The sequence below is a fragment of the Rhamphochromis sp. 'chilingali' genome, assembly GCF_963969265.1.
Source record: "Rhamphochromis sp. 'chilingali' genome assembly, chromosome: 3".
Taxonomy (NCBI): Eukaryota; Metazoa; Chordata; class Actinopteri; order Cichliformes; family Cichlidae; genus Rhamphochromis; species Rhamphochromis sp. 'chilingali'.
The window spans coordinates 45,639,585-45,659,073 of NC_137931.1; the positions used below are offsets into that span (position 1 = coordinate 45,639,585).

The 19,489-nt window shown below is 40.2% G+C and overlaps 1 protein-coding gene across 1 annotated transcript; it reads left to right on the top strand.

Moving 5' to 3' along the window:
• Nucleotides 1-344: 344 nt before the first annotated feature.
• On the top strand, nucleotides 345-19,197 carry LOC308393737 (uncharacterized protein; the record flags this gene model as incomplete). Its single annotated transcript, XM_080877692.1, has 8 exons — nucleotides 345-1,046; nucleotides 12,704-12,764; nucleotides 13,345-13,480; nucleotides 13,704-13,799; nucleotides 14,034-14,326; nucleotides 14,614-14,837; nucleotides 15,529-16,033; nucleotides 16,286-19,197. The coding sequence occupies 7 exons, from the start codon at nucleotides 345-347 to the stop codon at nucleotides 15,772-15,774; spliced, it is 1,758 nt and encodes a 585-aa protein (XP_080733818.1). The 3' UTR covers nucleotides 15,775-16,033; nucleotides 16,286-19,197.
• Nucleotides 19,198-19,489: the final 292 nt, after the last annotated feature.

A 19,489-nucleotide genomic window follows, 5' to 3' on the forward strand; every position in this document is an offset into this window, starting at 1 on the left:
AAGCTGCCGATGATGGACGCGAGGCACTGAAAATTTTAAGAGACTATTATGCAGGAAAAGGTAAACCAAGAATTATCAGCCTTTATACCGAACTGACTTCTCTGAAGAAAGCAAGCAGTGAGAGCGTCACGGAGTACATCATACGCGCAGAGACATTTATTACAGCCCTGAGAAATGCTGGAGAGACACTTAGTGATGGTCTGCTTGTAGCGATGGTGTTAAAAGGTTTACCAGAAACATTTAAACCTTTTTCCGTTCACATTACGCAAAGTGAATCAGAAATCAAGTTTGCGGAATTTAAAACGAAACTCCGCAGCTATGAGGACACTGAGAAAATGCGCTTAATGGAACAAGAGGATAACATCATGAAGGCGAGAGTGCAACCCAGCGTGAGACCCGCAGCAGCTGCTAATGACCACAGGAGAGACATGTCAGACATAGTCTGTTTTAAGTGTGGCCAACGGGGACACAAGGCCAGAGCATGCCGCTACAGACAGTGGTGCGGTCACTGTAGGAGCAACACCCATCAAGAGTCGACTTGCAGGAGACGACAACGGAATGATGAAGCACGCATAGCCTCGGAGGAGGGCGACAACGCAGAGAGCGACGACACCTATGTCTTCCGGATGAGCGATGACTACGCGGCACCTCAACAGCCACAAGACATCAGGACCAAAGGCCTAATGGTGGATACTGGCGCAACATCACACATCCTGAATGATAAAACAGCGTTCAAGAAATTTAATGACGACTTCCAGCCGGGAACGCACTGTGTGGAATTAGCTGATGGCACCAGGTGTAAAGGAGTGGCTGAAGGCAGAGGAGATGCAGAGGTGTGCTTGATTGACAGCAGAGGGAGACAGTGTAAAACAACACTGAAAGACGCCCTATGCATTCCCTCATTTCCACAGAATATCTTCTCTGTGAGAGCGGCCACCACGAACGGAGCCACTATCATCTTTAAGAAAGGAAGGAACGTCCTTCAACACAGAGACGGTACAAAGTTTCACATCCATGAGCACAACAGACTTTATTACCTTGAGACTGTAAGTGAGTACGATGATAAGTGTAATAATTGTTTTGATGTGCAGACATGGCATGAAATTTTGGGACATTGCAATCATAGTGACATTCTGAAGCTACAAAATGTGGTTGAAGGTATGAAAATCAAAGGGAAAACTGATAAAGAAAGTTTGAACTGTGAGGTGTGTATTCAGGGAAAATTTGTCCAGACTAGGAATAGAAACCCTGACAGGAGAGCTGAGAAACCTCTCGAGCTGGTACATACGGATCTAGCAGGGCCGATAGATCCAGAATCACGAGATGGACACAGATATGCATTATTGTTTACTGATGACTTTTCCGGTGCAGTATTTGTATATTTTCTCAAAAACAAAAGTGAAACAATGCAAGCAACTGAAATCTTTTTGGCCGATACAGCCCCACTCGGGAAGGTAAAGTGTATCAGGTCAGACAACGGCACAGAGTTCATGGCAAAGAGTTACCAGGTATTGTTAAACAAACATGGAATAAGACATGAAACTTCAGCCCCATATTCCCCTCACCAGAATGGTACAGCGGAACGTGGCTGGAGAACGCTTTTTGATATGGGGAGGTGCATGCTTATTGAGAGTGCCATACCAAAGGAATTATGGACGTATGCAGTTCAAACAGCGGCTATCGTGAGAAACAGATGCTTTAACAACCGGACAGGGCAGACACCTTACTTTTTGCTGACTGGGCGGAAGCCCAATCTATCCAGAATGCGAAAGTTTGGGTGTGAGTGTTATGCTTACAAGCAAGACAAGGGTAAGCTGGATTCTAAGTGTACAAAAGGGATTTTTGTAGGCTACGACAAAAACAGCCCAGCATACAAGGTTTATTTCCCAGACAGCGCCAAAGTGCAAAAGTTTAGGCTGGTTAAGTTTGTAACCAAACACAATGAGGAAAAGCAAACACAAACTGATACGACATCTGAGGATGAAGACATACAGGTGAGGGAGAGACCAAACGTGAACAGGGAAAGCCCCAGTACCAGTTCACAGGAACCAGATACTGACAACCAACCAGAAGTGAACAGTCAGATGCCACTTAGTGATGAGACTGAAAACTCCAGAAGGTATCCTTCTAGAACAAGAAAGAAACCAGATTATCTAAATGAATATGAGTCAGGAGAAGACATTGATGATCAAGTGCTGACTAACATAGACTACTGTTACAGACTGATAAGTAACTCACCCGTGACATTCAGTGAAGCTGCAAGGTCACCCAACTCTAGAGAGTGGAAAGCAGCTATGGATGAAGAAATGCAATCCTTAAAAGAGAACAACACCTTTACCCTAACAATCTTACCTGAGGGAAAGAAAGCAGTGGGGGGTAGATGGGTATATGTGAAGAAAAACAGTGGTGATGGATCAGAAAAATATAAAGCACGGTACGTAGCTAAAGGTTACACCCAGTGTTTTGGGATAGACTATGATGAAACTTTTTCTCCGACTGCTAACCTGACAAGCATAAGAGTATTGATGCAGTGTGCAATACAAGAAAACCTGATTTTGCATCAGATGGATGTAAAAACCGCATACTTGCATGCACCAATAGATTTTGAAGTGTATGTTGAGCAGCCAGAAGGCTATGAAGTAAAAGGAAAAACAGATGAGAAACTGGTCTACAAGCTGGAAAAGTCACTTTATGGGCTTAAACAGTCAGGCCGAAACTGGAACAGGACATTACATGACTATTTGATAGAGAACGGTTTCATGCAGAGTCCTGTAGATCATTGTGTTTACACAAGGAAAACAGGAAAAGAAAAAGTGATCATGATCATATGGGTTGATGATATTATTATTGCAGCCAGTGATGAAAGGGTTTTGAAAACTGTGAAGGAAATGCTAACTGCAAGATTCAAAATGAAAGATATGGGGAAACTCAAACATTTTCTTGGTATTGATTTTGAGCAAACCCAAGATTGTGTAAAAATGTTACAAGAGAGATATGTAGAAAACATACTGGAAAGATTTCAAATGCAAGACTGTAAACCAAGATCAACTCCTTGTGAACAAAGGTTGAACTACAATGATGATGCTGAGAAAATGAACAATGTCAGAATGTACAGAGAGGCAGTAGGTAGCCTTATTTACTTGACCTCTTGCACACGACCAGATTTGAGTTTTGTTGTAAGTAAGCTGTCACAGCACTTCAAAGAACCAGCTGTGGAACATTGGACTACTGTGAAACATGTTCTAAGGTACCTGAAACAATCAAAAGACAAGACATTGTGCTACAGGAAAAGTGACAAAGATTTGAGAGTACAAGGTCACAGTGACTCAGACTGGGCTGCGGATGTGACTGACAGGAGGAGTACTACAGGTTACTGCGTAAGCCTGAATGAAGGAGGTACTTTGGTGTCATGGTGAACAAAGAAGCAGCCAACTGTTGCCTTGTCAACTTGTGAAGCAGAGTACATAGCTTTGGCAGCAACAACACAAGAATGTTTGTACTTGACACAACTGTTGCAAAGCATGTATGAGCATCAAAAGAGACCGCCAAAGATTTTTGAGGACAATCAAGGGACTATTGCATTGGCAAAGAATCCTGTTAACAGACAGAGGTGTAAGCATATCGATATCAAATATCATTTTGTGAGATCAACAGTTAATGCTGGAAATTTGATATTGGAGTATTGTCCGACAGGTCTGATGGTGGCCGATGTTATGACAAAGCCAGCAACAAAGGGGAAGTTATTGAAGTTTGAGAAATATATGTTTGGAGTGTAAACAAATAGTAAAGAAAAACTGTTTCTTTTGGAATGCATGTAAAGCTGACAACGTGAGTGCAAGTGGGGGTGTTGAGCTAGTTAATAGGTATGCCCTCGTTGTCATCTGTTGTGATTTTATTTTGAAAGGATGCTTCCTGTTATGCTGCAGAGTGCACGCGAGAGTTCAATAATAAAAACTAAGTGTTGTTCCGGTGAAAAGCCGATGCCCCACGTGTGATTATTCCTCCGTCTAGACAATATAAGTATCTTCAATATTCATGCAGATTCCGCTGGAAGACCCGTCTCTGCTAACAGAGTTTAAAGACATTATTTCACTACAAAGACTGATGAACTGAGTTTTGACGTACTAAATTGGTGCAAAATTGGATCGCTAATTGAAACATGCCAACGCCCTCTGTGGAAATGTTTGTTCGCTCCAAAAGGCAGGTAAATGGATGTCATGTTTGTACTTTAGGCTATGGATTCTCAGTGTGCTTATAAAGTTTGAAATAATCCAAGAAGACAATAAAAATGTCGGATATTAAGAGTAAACGAGAGGATGACACTGAGATGCAAGCAGAGAAAAGAAGCGTTAAATTTACGCCAAAAGGTTTGGATTTGTATATAAAGACATGCCAAGAAAAGCGCAGTTCAATGTGTAAGCAAGCATCTGAGTACATGGGGAAAATTTCCGCTTTAATGACCTCACATGAAAACGTTAAGGAAGTGTCTTCTGAATTTGGGAAGTTTATTAAATGCTATCAAGATGCAAACGCTTTGCAAGAATCCTTTTTAAGTTTGCCACTGCCAGAAGATGAAGTGAAAAGGCAAGTTGCACATTTTCAGTCGAAGGTGACAGCATTCTCTGTTTTTATGGACAAAGTAAAGGTTTGGTTGCAGGAGGCGGGCGAGCCGTATACTGAACAAAACAATACTGTTCGCAATGATAAAGCTGTTGAAAGTTTGGATGAAATAAAACCTGAAGACAGTGTCTCTAATATCTCAAGTGTAAAACCACCTTCAAAAACCTTGTCACAGCAAAGTCGAATTTCATCAACATCTTCCGCATGCATTAAAGCTGCGGCTGACAAGGCAGCGCTCATGGAGCGACTCGCTGCATTAAAGAAAAACATTCTATCGAAGCGCAAGAGGAAAAACTGAGAAAAGAAAAGGAGAAACTGAGAAAAGAAAAGGAGACATTATCCTTGGAAACAGAGCTGGCAGCCACTAATGCAAAGCTTCGTGTCTTAAAAATAAATTCAGTTTGTAGCTCTGAGCATTCTGATGGAATGAACTCTTATTTTGAAAGAGGGCACGTACAAGAAGCGCCTAGTTTAAATCCTTGTGCCGATACATTTGTTCCAACATCAAGAGATTACTCTGGTATAAATTCTGCATCTGAATCACAAGTAATCGTACCTAGACAAAGTCAAACCCAACATCAGGTTGATGATTCAGCTCAAGTGACGCAGCAAACACAGCCTCAGTCTCCTACTTTGACTGGGAACTGCACGAAGGAGATTGTAAATATTATGCAAAAACAAAATGACATCACTACTTTGCTTGTAAAACAAAACTTATCTTCTGTCCTCCCCGCCAGAAACATCCCTGTGTTTGATGGAGACCCTTTACAGTACAGATCATTTATGAATGCCTTTGAAAATGGAGTGGAAGTTAAAACTGATAACTGGAGCGACTGTCTGCATTTTTTAGAGCAGTTCACTAGGGGGCAGCCTAGAGATTTGGTGCATAGTTGTCAGCATTTACCTCCTGAGCAGGGCTATTCCACAGCTAAAGATCTTCTTGAAGAACATTTTGGGAACGAAAATAAAATTGCCTCTGCATATATGGAGAGGATTGTGAGTTGGGTACCTATTAAAAGTGAGGATGTGAAAGGTCTACAGTCATTCTCTCTTTTTCTTCAAGGATGTTCGAATCTAATGCAGCAAGTTGTTTATATGAAGGAGTTGGATTTGCCCTCAAATATGAGAATGGTTGTTATGAAACTTCCATACAAATTGAGGGAAAAATGGAGAGTTGTTGCCTATGAACTGCAGGAACAAAATGGTTACAGAGCAGTGTTCACTGATCTGGTTGCCTTTATAATAAAACAGGTAAAAGTAGCATCAGATCCAGTGTTTGGCAACATCCAAGACTCACAATCTGGAAGCAGCTTTAAAGCTTCAAGTTCTACCAAGCAAAGGAGAAAAGGAAGTAGTTTTGCCACTAATGTCAGTACAGTGCCAGGAATCAAAGCTCAATCAACTGGAAGCAGAACAACTTCCGTTGTTCTGCGTAGTTGTTTGTTTTGTTCACACAGCAACCATTTACTAGAGAATTGTAAGCAGTTTAAAGCTAAAACGCATCAGGATAAGTTGACTTTTATCAAGGAAAGGGGAATTTGTTTTGGTTGTTTAAAAGTTGGTCACACAAGCAAAGACTGTAGGAGTCGTTTGGATTGCGACGTGTGTCACCAAAGGCACCCAGGGGTTCTTCATATAGAGCGAAAGGATCCAGGTGCGTCTTCGGAACAAACTCAACAGAGGACAAACTCTAATGTCAACTTTTCAACTGCAACCACTCAGACATGTGGGTATATTGGGGCTGGTCATGAAGTTGATGCAATTTTTTCTATAGTTCCAGTTCAAGTTAAGAGCCAAAAGAGTAATAAAATTGTGCAAACTTATGCGTTTTTGGATCCTGGAAGTTCAGGTACATTCTGTACAGAAACTTTGGCAAAAAGGCTGAATGTAAAAGGTAAAAAGACCAATATCTTTTTGAGAACAATGAGTCAAGATAGGATTGTTAGTACACAAGTTCTGTCTGGTTTGGAAGTGTCTGGTTTGGAAGCAAATGATTTCATGCCATTGCCAGATGTTTTGACTCAAAAGACTATGCCAGTTTCTACAGTTAATATTCCCCAGCAAAGCGACATCGATCAGTGGCCTCATCTTAAACCTGTTAAACTGTACAACGTTAATGCAGATGTGGAGCTACTGATAGGCACTGATGCTTCCAATGTTTTGGAGCCATGGAAGGTGATAAACAGTGTGGGAGGTGGACCTTATGCTGTAAAAACAAAAGTTGGCTGGGTCATAAATGGTCCCCTGCGCACTGGAAGTAACAGTGGAAATAAAACCAACTGCACTGCTGTAACAGCCAATAGGATTTCTGTTGAGCGTCTTGAAGACATGTTGATTAAACAGTACAATCATGATTTTAATGAAAGATCATCAGCGGAGCAGACTGAAATGTCTAGAGAAGATCTGTGTTTCATGGATATTGTTAGTAGTTCAATAAAGCTTATTGGAAATCATTATCACATTGATTTGCCTTTCAGGAGAGAAGGTTCCAGTTTGCCAAATAACCTCTGTGTCGCGGAGCAGCGTCTCCAGAGTCTCAGACGGAGATTTGAAAAGGATACTCATTATAAGGATGAATACACTAAATGTGTAAACAACATGCTTGAACGAGGATATGCCGAGTTTGTGCCTGTAGATGAGTTGCACAAAGATGATGGAAAGGTGTGGTACATCCCTCATCATGGAGTGTATCATCCCACAAAGGGCAAATTAAGAGTTGTATTTGACTGTGGAACAACTTATAAAGGAGCATCATTGAACAGTCAGCTTCTACAGGGACCTGATCTCACAAACTCGCTGGTTGGGGTTCTGATCAGATTTAGACAAGAGCCTGTTGCATTAATGGCGGACATTGATTCCATGTTTCACCAAGTTCACGTCTCAGAAAAACATGTCAACTTTCTCCGTTTCCTGTGGTGGCAACATGGCAACACTTCAAGGTCTGCACAGGAATGCAGGATGAAAGTGCATTTGTTTGGAGCTGTATCTTCGCCAAGTTGTGCAAATTATGCTCTACAGAGAACTGCAGATGATAATGCACAACAGTTTCCAGCTGAAGTGGTTGATACAGTCAAAAGAAACTTTTATGTGGATGATTGTTTGAAATCTGTTGCTTCAGAAGAGGAGGCAGTGCACATGGTGAAGAGGCTGACAGATATCTGCGCTAAAGGAGGATTTAAGCTTTCAAAATGGATCAGCAACAGTCGCACAGTGCTCATGTCAATCCCAGAGGAAAGAAGAGCAAAGGAAATTAAGGATCTGGATTTGGACACAGATCAACTTCCAGTTGAGAGAGCACTGGGTTTACAGTGGTGCATAGCAACAGACAAGTTCCAGTTCAGAACCTCCCTGCAGGACCGTCCAACAACCAGAAGGGGCATTTTGTCTGTGGTCAGCTCACTGTATGATCCTTTGGGAATCTTGTCTCCCTTCAGTATGCCAGCTAAACTGTTGCTACAAGAGCTTTGCCAACAAAATTTGAAGTGGGATGAAGTTATTCCCCACTCTCTTTCCCAGCGGTGGCGTGATTGGCTGGAGGATCTCCAGCTGATTTCAAAGTTTAAAGTGGAACGTTGCATTAAACCAAATTGCTTTGGAAGACCAGATAGGGCACAACTTCATCATTTTTCTGATGCAAGTCAAGATGGGTATGGAACGGTGTCATATTTAAAGTTGGAAAAGAATAACGTCACGCATGTTGCTTTTATCCTGGGAAAGGCTAGAGTTGCTCCTCTCAAGCAAACTACAATTCCCAGGTTGGAATTGACGGCTGCAGTTCTTGCAGTTCGGGTGGACAGGCTTCTGCAAAAGGAGCTGCAGGTCAGGTTGGAAAAATCAGTTTTTTGGACTGATAGCACAACAGTACTGAAATACATCTCCAATGAAACCAGAAGATTCAATACTTTTGTTGCAAACAGAATTGCTGTTATTCGGGAAGCAACAGATGTGAATCAGTGGAGATACGTTTCTTCTAAGGAGAATCCTGCAGATGACGCATCCAGAGGTATGAGAGCTGGGGATCTCCTCAAATGTAGGAGATGGATAAAAGGGCCAGAATTTCTCTATGAGTCAGAAAAGGAATGGCCTAAACTGGATGTGGAGTACAGTGTAATTTCTGCAGATGACCCAGAGGTCAAAAGGGACCTGACAATGAATGCCATTGTGAGAGAATTACAAAATCCTACCAGCTATTTTATCCTCTACTTCTCGTCTTGGGCAAAACTTAAAATCTCTGTAGCCTGGCTTTTAAAGATGAAAGAGGTCTTGGTGTTGTTGGCACAGAAGAGGAAAGAGTTGCTTGCTGCAGGTTTGAATAAGAATGATCCGGAAGGTCAGAAAGAAGTGGAGATAAGAATGGAAAGATTTAAGACCACTTTGAAGAAAGGAAATCTCACTCCAGAAGACTTGGCAAAGGCAGAACAAGCTATTCTTCAATATGCACAACAACAGAAATTTACGACTGAAATGGCTTTAATCCGCAATGGCCTCAAAGGAGTCTCTAAGGGAAATTGTCTCTACAAACTTGATCCAGTGTTGGATGCAGGAATCCTCAGAGTGGGTGGCCGATTGAATAAAGCAGCCATGCCTATGGAATTAAAGCATCCTGTAATTTTGACAAAAGATATGCATGTGTCAACACTGATTTTACGCCATATCCATCAAAGGTTGGGACATGCAGGAAGAGCACACATGTTGTCAAAACTAAGACAAAATTACTGGATATTAAATGCAAATTCTGCTGCCAGGAAAATTATCTCTCGTTGTATCACGTGTAGACGCAACAGAGGAAAGTTTGTTGAACAAAAGATGGCGGATCTGCCTGAAGAGAGAGTCCTGCCAGACATAGCCCCATTCACAAAGGTTGGAGTGGACTATTTTGGACCTATAAGTGTTAAAAGAGGACGAAGTCTCCTTAAAAGGTATGGAGTTCTTTTTACCTGTTTCACCAGTCGTGCAGTACATCTGGAGATTGCATATACACTTGATACGGACTCTTGTATAAATGCTGTGAGGAGGTTCATCTGTAGACGAGGCCCAGTTTCGACCATCAGATCTGATAATGCTACAAATTTTGTTGGGGCGAATCGAGAGTTGAAAGAAAGTTTGACTGAGCTGGACCATGCCAAAATTCAAAAGGCTTTTGTTCAGGATGGCATGAAATGGAACTTCAACATTCCAGCAGCCTCTCACCAAGGTGGTGTGTGGGAGCGTCTCATTCGTTCAATAAAGAATATTTTAGCCTCAGTTCTTAAGGAGCAAGTTCTGGATGATGAAGGACTCCACACAGTCTTCTGTGAGGTTGAAGCTATAATGAACGACAGACCCATTACTAAAGTTTCAGATGACTCAAATGATCTTGAAGCACTGACACCCAATCACTTGTTGTTGCTGAAAAATAAACCAGTTTTTCCACCAGGACTGTTTCATCCAAGTGATTTGCATGTCAGGAAAAGGTGGAAACAGGTACAGTACATGGCAGAGTTGTTCTGGAAGAGATGGCTTTCTGAGTACCTACCTCTGATGCAAGAAAGACAAAAATGGATGAGGACTAAAAGATGTCTTATACCTGGAGATGTTGTTTTAATTGCAGACGCTACAGCTCCAAGAGGATCATGGATGATGGCGAAAGTCTTAAATGTAAACCAGGATGCAAAAGGCTTGGTGCGTTCTGTGAGACTACAAACAAGGACCAGTGTTTTGGAAAGGCCAGTGACAAAACTTATTTTGCTACTGGAAGCCTCATCGTGAAGAAAATCATCAATGAAAATTAAGGATTTGTTTAAGGGAATAGCTCCTCCTTTTGGGACTTTAAAGTAATTGTGATAGTATGCACAATTAGGGGCCGGAGTGTTGGAGCTATTTGTTCTTTATTTTTTATTATTTTGAAATTAGTTAAAGTTTGTTAGTTTATTTATATTTTGGGGTTTATTTGTTGGTTAATATTTTGTTTTAAATGATTTGTTTTGTTTGTTGTTATTTTGTTAAATTAGTCAGTAAGAGCTGTAGGGCCATTTTGTTTCTATAAATAAAGAGACTGGTATAGGACCAGCATGCATTGGGGTGGGCCTATGGTTTTTTTTACCAGAGCAGGAGAAGCAGTAGGAAGGATCTTGTTATTGCTTGCCAAATGGATAAATAAACCAAAACCAAAACTCTCAACTAAAAGGTTTGGACAATGGACTTCTTTTGCCTGCGTACGAAATATTACCTCAGTGCAGCAGTGGCTTGTGGACTTTAAGTTGTGGGACGTTTGATCATTCAAAAGTAAAGGAATTGCCACTACACTGCCCAATCAATGTGACTACTTTTAGCTGGACTTAAGCAGACAAGTATGTCTCTGAACACATTCAGCTGCTTCAGTCCTGTGTCACATATTCAGTAAACACTACCAGTGCCACTGGCAGCCATGCACGCCCAAACCATCACACTGCCTCTGCCATGTTTTACAGATGATGTGGTATGCTTTGGATCATGAGTCGTTCCACCCTTCTCCATACTTTTTTCTTGTCATCATTCTGGTAGAGGTTGATCTTGGTTTTATCTGTCCAAACAATGTTTTTCCATAATTTTGCTGGCTTTTACTAGATGGTTTTTTTTTTGTTTGTTAAGTCCATTCTAGCCTTTCTATTCTTGAGGCTTATGAGTGGCTTGCACCTTGCATTGAACCCTCTGTATTAGGGCTGTTCGATATGACGATATGAAAACATCTATCATTTCATATTATATGCTATCATTTGTTCTGTGGTGTTCTGTGGTGTCGCAAAATAAATTTTACGTCAATATTTTTCATCGTTTTGATGGTCACTGTAGTGGCTGTATTAATTTCTTAATTTTCTTTTTTCTGTTATGTTCTCTTTGACCGCATGTTGTCTGTTCACAGTAAAATTTTCAAAATGCAAACACTACGTCTCAAATCAATTCCAGGCCTTTTATCTGCTTAATTGGTAATGACATCATCATTTTAATATGGATACCCTAAATTAAAGCTGAGTCTGCACATCATGTCCATGATATATTTATGATTGGAAAATGTTTCAGTAAACGGGCAACAAAATAAAACTTGTTAGGGTCCAAATACACACTGACCTAACTGCAGGCCTTTTCTACTCTCAAAGCACTTTATACAACAGCTCTCATTTACCCATTCACAGGCACAGATTAATACAAGCACTTTTTCTGTCCAACATTCGCACACAGTCATACTCAGATAAACCCATTGGTAGCTGTAGATTAGAGCACCTGGGGACTGAATCACCAACTTGACCAACAATCACCAAATGCTAATCTACAAGATACAAAAGGTTCAGTTTTCTGTGTAATGGGTAGACAATAGTAAGATGGTCTGAGTCTACAGTTTGTTTGTTTGTTTTTAATGAACAGATAACAGAAACCTTACGGATGTATTGTAATGCATAGGTGTCTATCTGTATCTGTGTTTGAATTCATTTCAGGTTCCTCTTCCATAAGTTCCTCAAGCTCATGCTACGCGCTCACATTTTGTGAGAAAAAACAAGACCTGCAAACACTATACAAAAGATGTTGTGTGCTTGCCCTTGTCTTCAGCATCAACGTTTCTCATACCGAGAGGAGATTCACGAGCAAAACTAGCACAAGATGGCCTTATTGGGAAGATCTCCTTTACATCTGACTGGTCTGAAGCACAACTTAGAGAAGAAATAGCAGCAATCTTCAGAAGAACATTTGCACTGTCAACAGGCCAGACATTCCCTTTTGAGTATTTGAGTACAATTAGAGGATGTAAACGACTAATGAAACCAAATGTTTCTAGCAGTTTTCTTTGGGGTGGTCAAGAAGTTGGCTCGATTTGTTCCACCACCTGCCTCTATATAATGGCAGGGATACAAAAACCTGCACGGGTAAACATTTTATATTGCAGTGCAGAAATATTTATTGTCTAAAAAGTGAGTCTGTTCCCTTAACATAATTTTATTAATTGTATTAATTAATATTGCAGTTTCAGCAGGTGTAAACAGTTTTTAGTGCAGCCATGTGCCTCTGTGTTACCAGTGATTTGGTGCAACTGTATTTGATTTTATGTAGAACGTGCTTTCTTTTCCCTCAGGAGGAACCAGAAGAGCTGTCTGATAGTGACTTTGAAAGTCCAGTCTGCCGGAGAAGACGAGGTATGTGACGTGAATGAAAACCTAGTGAGGTTCTAAGCTCAATGACCAGTTAGATTTTGTTACTGCAGTGCGTAATAATTCCTGGGGGGTTTGTTTGATGAGAGCATCATTAATTTGTCCGATTGGGGCGATCGTGGCTCAAGAGTTGGGAGTTTGCCTTGTAATCAGAAGGTTGCCGGTTCGAGCCCCGGCTCGGACAGTCTCAGTCGCTGTGTCCTTGGGCAAGACACTTCGCCTACTGCCTACTGGTGTTGGCCAGAAGGGCCGATGGCACGATATGGCAGCCTCGCCTCTGTCAGTCTGCCCCAGGGCAGCTGTGGCTACAACTGTAGCTGCCTCCACCAGTGTGTGAATGTGTGTATGATTGGGTGTGTAAAGCGCTTTGGGGTCCTTAGGGGGGACTAGTAAAAGCGCTATACAAATACAGGCCATTTACCATTTTAATGTTTACGAATTATCACAGGTGATTACAGCCAAGGAGGAATATGTGCCCAACTTTCACTTAAAGTAATATAAGGATATATAAAGGCTCTGTTAACATTATGAAGCAAGTCATGCTGACCTTCTTTCCTTTGTTCAGTGCATCATGCGTTGTCTACAACACCAGGTGAAAGTGAGGCCAAGTATCAGGAAACAGAGAGCTGCATTCAAGAGAGTGAAAATGAGGGACAGGCAGAGGGACAGCAGATGTTTCCATATAATGTGGCAGAATTTGTGTAAGCTGTTGTCTAGGGGTTAAAGAAATCCTTCATTTTAGATGTTGTTTAGGATATTGTTTTGATGCAAGTTTCCAATTTGCATGTTTGGGGTTTTTTTGCTGAATGACTGCAACTTTAGGATTTACATTTAATTTTTTTTTTGTTTTTTTTAATGATGTAGTGTGAGAAATTCTTCAAGGCTGACATGTTTTATGATTTCTAATATCTCTTATCTATTTAGCCCTATTTTTCTGGAGGAAGATGAAGCTCTTGAAGAGGCAATTCAGCGTAGCCTCCTAGAAGAGTCTGATAGACAGAGTGAAGTTCATATTTCAAGGTAAGATTTGAAAGTAACCTTTGATAATTGAATATCTTATTTGCATCTTTACTTGCATCATTTTTTTGCAGTTACACAATTACAAAGGTTTACATTTACATTACATTTCTGACTAATTTAATATGGACTATCACAACATAATTATCTGTTGTAACTCTGTGCACTTGAGTCAAATGTACAGCAAATTTCCATTTTTCCCCAAGATCTGTTTGTCATTGTCCCTTTTTTATATAGGTCTTTTAAGAAGCTCAGCAAAGAAGAAATTGAAGGTCTTCTTAGAGCTCATAGTGAGAAAGTCATTACACCAGGAACAAGACAACTCCATATCAGTCGAGCCAATGTGTGGTCGACTGCTTTGCGTCAGTTCAAGAGACCCAAGTTTGCAGAAAGCTGTGAGATGCTTTATGTCACATTTGCAAGCGATGAACATGATACAGAGGAAGATGCTGCTGACCTTGGGGGGCCAAGGCGGGAGTTTTTCCGTTTACTGGTGAAGGCCATCTTTCAGGACAGTGGTGCTTTTGAAGGTAATATGATTTCATAGACTAACTAACTAACTTACTTACTTACTCAAGGCCTAAAGGCTTGTTGACGACACTCGTTTTTATAATGTTACAAACGCAACAACCACCTGATCTGAACATTGTTTGACAGAACATTAACAAGTTAATAAATGACTACAGATAATAAATCTGTTATGTTCTGTGTGTCTGAAACAGTAAAAAAAAAAAAAGTAATACATTTTTGTCTGTCAATCTCAAGATATCAGTTTGGGGTCTGTACAGAATATACTTTTTTGTGTGTTATTTTTCAGCTACACCAAATGGATGCACACTGAAATTTAACATCCTACACTTGCAAAATGGAGTATATCGAACCATTGGCAGGATGTTGTCCACGATAATAGTGCAAGGTGGAGAAGCACCTGCCTTTCTCTCTCCACATGTAGTAGACTACATTGTGTCAGGAGACATTCTTCAAGTACACCTAACACCGGATGATATAGGTGACCCTGAGTTAAGAGAGAATCTGAAAAAGGTGAATTGCAATATTATAACAAGAATATTGTAATATTTCCTATATTCACAAGTCTTCTTTTATACTATATAATAAATACACTTTTGGTTATTAGAGGCTGTTAGTGGAAAATGATTCTATGTTTCTTTACCTTCTTTTAAATGTACAAAGATGCCTTTTGTCTGCCCTTTGTCTATGGTTAGATTAGTTTAGAATTATCCTTTTAGACTTTCTCAGCAAAGACATATTGTTTTGGGACATATTGTTTTAGATTGTTTTATCTCTCACAGCTTTCTCCCAGCTCTCTGCTGACGAGACTAGCACCACATTTGGAGTTGTTTATTTTATCTGTTTATTATTTTCTTATCCTGTTCTCACTGTCTCTCCTATAAAAAGTGCCAAGCCTCTGTTCATGGTGTGAGTTGTTCTTAACAGCTTACCCGTGTACACGTTAAAGCATAAAAAGTAATCTTGTCTCATTGTGTCTTTATTTCTCCTGGGTCTTTTGCAGAGTTTTCCCCCAACAGAGGCAATTCCATGTATTATATTTTCAATTTGTTTCCTTTTTGTTAAAAAAAAAAAATTATTGGTGAAATACAGCCAAATAAACCAAAACAAAAAAGTTTCGAGTCCAATTAAAATGAACCATCTGCAGTATTTGTGTACACTGGTAAAAAAACAAACATTTAAAGTGTTTTTCTTAAATATTTAGGTTGTAAATGCAACAACTCAACATGATTTGGAGGAAGCAGTCAGCTGCTGCGACTCATGGCGATATCAAGTTGAAGGTCTTCCACTCACAGTCACCATGGCCAATAAAGATCTGTTCGTGAAAAATGCAGCTCTATACCTCGCAGTTCTGCAACGGCAAAGCTGTTTCGATCAACTAACTGATGGCTTGTCCTACTATGGAGTGAGATTTATATTTTTTCTGTATCAATTGGTCATTATTTTATAATCATTTAGAGTGAGCTACTTTTTGTATTTAAAACTGGAATTTAACCATTATCTAAACTTTTCTGTCTAGATTTTATCACTCCTGAGAGAGAACCCCAATTTGCGTGTTCTGCTTGACCTATCGGGGGAGGACAAAGATCTGACAGCCAGTTTAATTGCTGGGGTTCTCAGGCCAAGCTATTCTGTCCTTGGGAGCAACAGAAGAGTTAGAGAGGAGCTGATGGTGGTCAAATTTCGGGAATTTCTCCAGTGTGTCGAAAGTAAGCAGAAATTCACATATAATGTGGTCTGGCCATGAAACAATTCAGGACACTAAAGTAAAACTGTCTTTTTATGTCACATGCACACACACAAAACAGGAATAAAGATGTATGATAGCTTACAACTGACAAGCAAAGCAAAGACAGAACCTCTGTATTTTTAATAAAAACATTAGCCATCATTTAGTTGTTAGCTCAAGCTTTAACTATTTTAGTGTCCCCAGGTTAACGGTGGTTTTTCTTTGTTTTTAGATGAAGAGCTGAGAGACTCACTTGGAGAAAGGACTCTTACCAAGGATGAAGAGGCATTTGTGAAGGCTTTGAGGCCTGGTCACATCTTGGCTTTTGCCACCGGGAGCAGCAAGGTTCCAGCCATAGGTTTTCAACCAGCTCCTAAAATAACATTCATTCACGATGAAAGCAAACATCTCCCGATTGCACACACATGTGCAAATGAGCTTCAGCTTTTTGTGAATGAAACAACAATGGCTGATGATGATGCTTTTCATTACTGCTTCTTAGTAGCACTCATGAATGGAGCTTTATTCAGCACCATCTAAACATGTTCCAAAAAAAGTGAAATTAAAATGGTGGGTTTGTTAACTCTAATCCTGTTGAGGAGTACTTGTGGTGAGGGCTAGTTCTTTTAGGTTCAGCAGCTAACAAGATGGTGTATCGGTCAGGATACAGGAAGGAGGACAACAGGCTTCCACTTTGCTGGATTGTCACCGCCAGCTGTTTTATTGCCACCTAGATGCTCAGTGTTGCCAGCAGTCTGTAGTAACAAACAAGTTGCCATGAGTATATAAATATATACAGCAACAGCTTCACTAAGATACATATAAAGGATTAAATGAAATAAACCAACACATCCATCTGAATATACACATAACAGGACATATATAATTTGAACTACGCCAATCTTACATCTCTTGCTCCAAACACAGAAAAGGACACAATTAAACACAGTGAGAATGTCATACATAGCCGAAGCATCCACTCTAACTGTAAACAAAGGTCTTTGGCGCCATCGTGTGGCCGAATAAAATTACTACATAATGGCGGCGGCCGGCGGCACATGCTTCGAGTCACGAGATGAAAAAATGCGGTGCTACAATGCGGTAGAATGTAACTAAAGCCGCGGCCAACATCAGAATCGGAAAATGAACATATTTAAGGAAACTTACTTCCAGTCATGAACTTAACACTCGGAGCATCACGTGAAGGATGGCAACCAGGAACACAGCTTACGAGGTAACAACTAACACTGAAAAAATCTCCCCTTCTCGAGTAGCATCGCGATACCCCCAACTTCTGCCTACGTCATTTCCTACGACTCCACCCCACACAATATTGCAGAACATAGACATAAAATCCCAGAGCCTTTTATACAAATCCTGTTCATTAATTTTAGTTTCAAGTAACTTTGCTTCATACAAGATAGTTGAAATAAATTCTGACTGCATTTAATGTTGAAATGTAATAATTTTCAAAGCTTCAATAGATTTATAAAAATGCTAACTCTGTATTTTCAACAACAAATCAATAAAGTCACTGGTGTAATACAATAATTTTATTAAGCTTTTTCTTTTTTTAAACAAGGAGATTTCAAAACAGTTTATGCACAGAGTATACTAAACATGCTTTGTAGAACAGGCCAGGATTACTTAGACATCTAACAGCAACATTTATTAAGACTATTGCAACTTTACAATGATTAAAACAATACTGTAGATAATCTTGTGAATTGATTTAAAGACTGACTGTTCAGTGTTGATAATTTTCACTGTTATACTGTATTACAGTGTGAATTTGATCTTTACTGCAATCTGAATAACTGGTTTTACCCATAAACTAAAAGTGGTTGTAGCCTTCTGAATAGCCTATGAGTCACTGTCAGTCATTAACTTTGAGTCCTTATGTGGCAGGAGGCATCACTGCTAGAGGGGAGGGGCTTCTGCAGTAGTACAAAAAACGCATTTGCTGTACAGCATTTAAGAATACTAAGTGTCATCACTCTTTAGAACATCACTGGTATCCTGTGGTTGAGATCACACATTTACAAGTTCGTTAAAAATATACTGCTGTGTTCGTTGAAACAATGTTTTACCATTATTGTTGTCTTCTTCAAAAGGGTGAATGCTTGTGTATATAGCTCTTGTAAATCGCTGTCATTTAATGGGACAAACCGACTTTCAGAGTTTGACAAGGAGGGTATGGAGACCTCTGCTGTAGAAAGTTCTGGGTTGTGACGATGAGACACATGAGTTCCGCAGGCAAAAAGCTGGATGGGAGTTCTATTACCTTCAGTGGAAATAGAGTGATTGTTATATCCAGCTTTGAATTCCTTCAAAGTGTGGTTGATTCGTGGTAGAAACACACAATGAAGGCAAAATAGGTCTGTTGCATTTTCTAAGTCTAGGATACCAAGTGATTCCAATTCATAAAATATAGGTGCATAAATGCGGCTACAGTTGTTGTTTAAGTCTCGGTTGAAACGCTCAATCCTCTGGTTGTGCACAGAACTTCCCATTAAGACAGAGCTTTCACCCCTGCTTGCTCGCATGTCCTCCCAAATCTGAGCATTCTCTCCTCCGTGATCAGTCCTGATATGCAGGGGTCTGCCAAATTGTCCAACAGCTGCAGTAAAGAGGGCTTTCACAATCTCAGCTCGATTATTGCTGGAGCACTGAAGAAACATCAACATCCTGCTGTATCCATCTATTGCACCATGAACAACAAACTTCCAACGAATCAGTTTGTGATTTCCATCTATGTGCCATATGAAATTTGGATGAGGCACAGAATATACTCGCCGAGCAACTGCAGTTCTTCTCCTGGATAGAACACCAGCCGAGTCCACCCTCCGCAGTGACTTTCTTACGCGCCATCTTTGAACCACTATGTTTTTGGAACGCAGATGACCCATCAGCATCACTTCTCCAACATTTGGATGTTCAGTTTTTATCTGGGACACTATCTGATCTAACTCATGGTCACTGATTACATTGAATTTTGACTCTGAGATATTATAGTCTTGCAGTAACTTATACAGAGTGGGCCTGGAGATGGAAAGGATAGATGCAGCTTCAGTAAAAGATGTTTTCAGGGAAAGAACATTTTCCAATTCCTCTTTGGAAATCTGAAGCCTTCCTTGGTAACCATCCTAGAACACGGCACAGAAAATCTCAATGAGCACAATTCTATAACAAAAGATGGGTAATTTGAGGCAATTGTACTGTGACAGATTAGCTAGAGTAATATTTTATCAATAGTTTTAAAATATGAAAGTGAGCCATCAAAAGACACTTCAGAGCAAAAACAGTAATAAAATATGACGTAAAACTTGTGAATGTTGTTGGTGGTGATGTGACACTGCTAGTGATGGACCCCTAAGAAGATGAAATGTATGTAGAATCAGAATCATTACTTTGACAGGATTTAATTTAAGGTGAC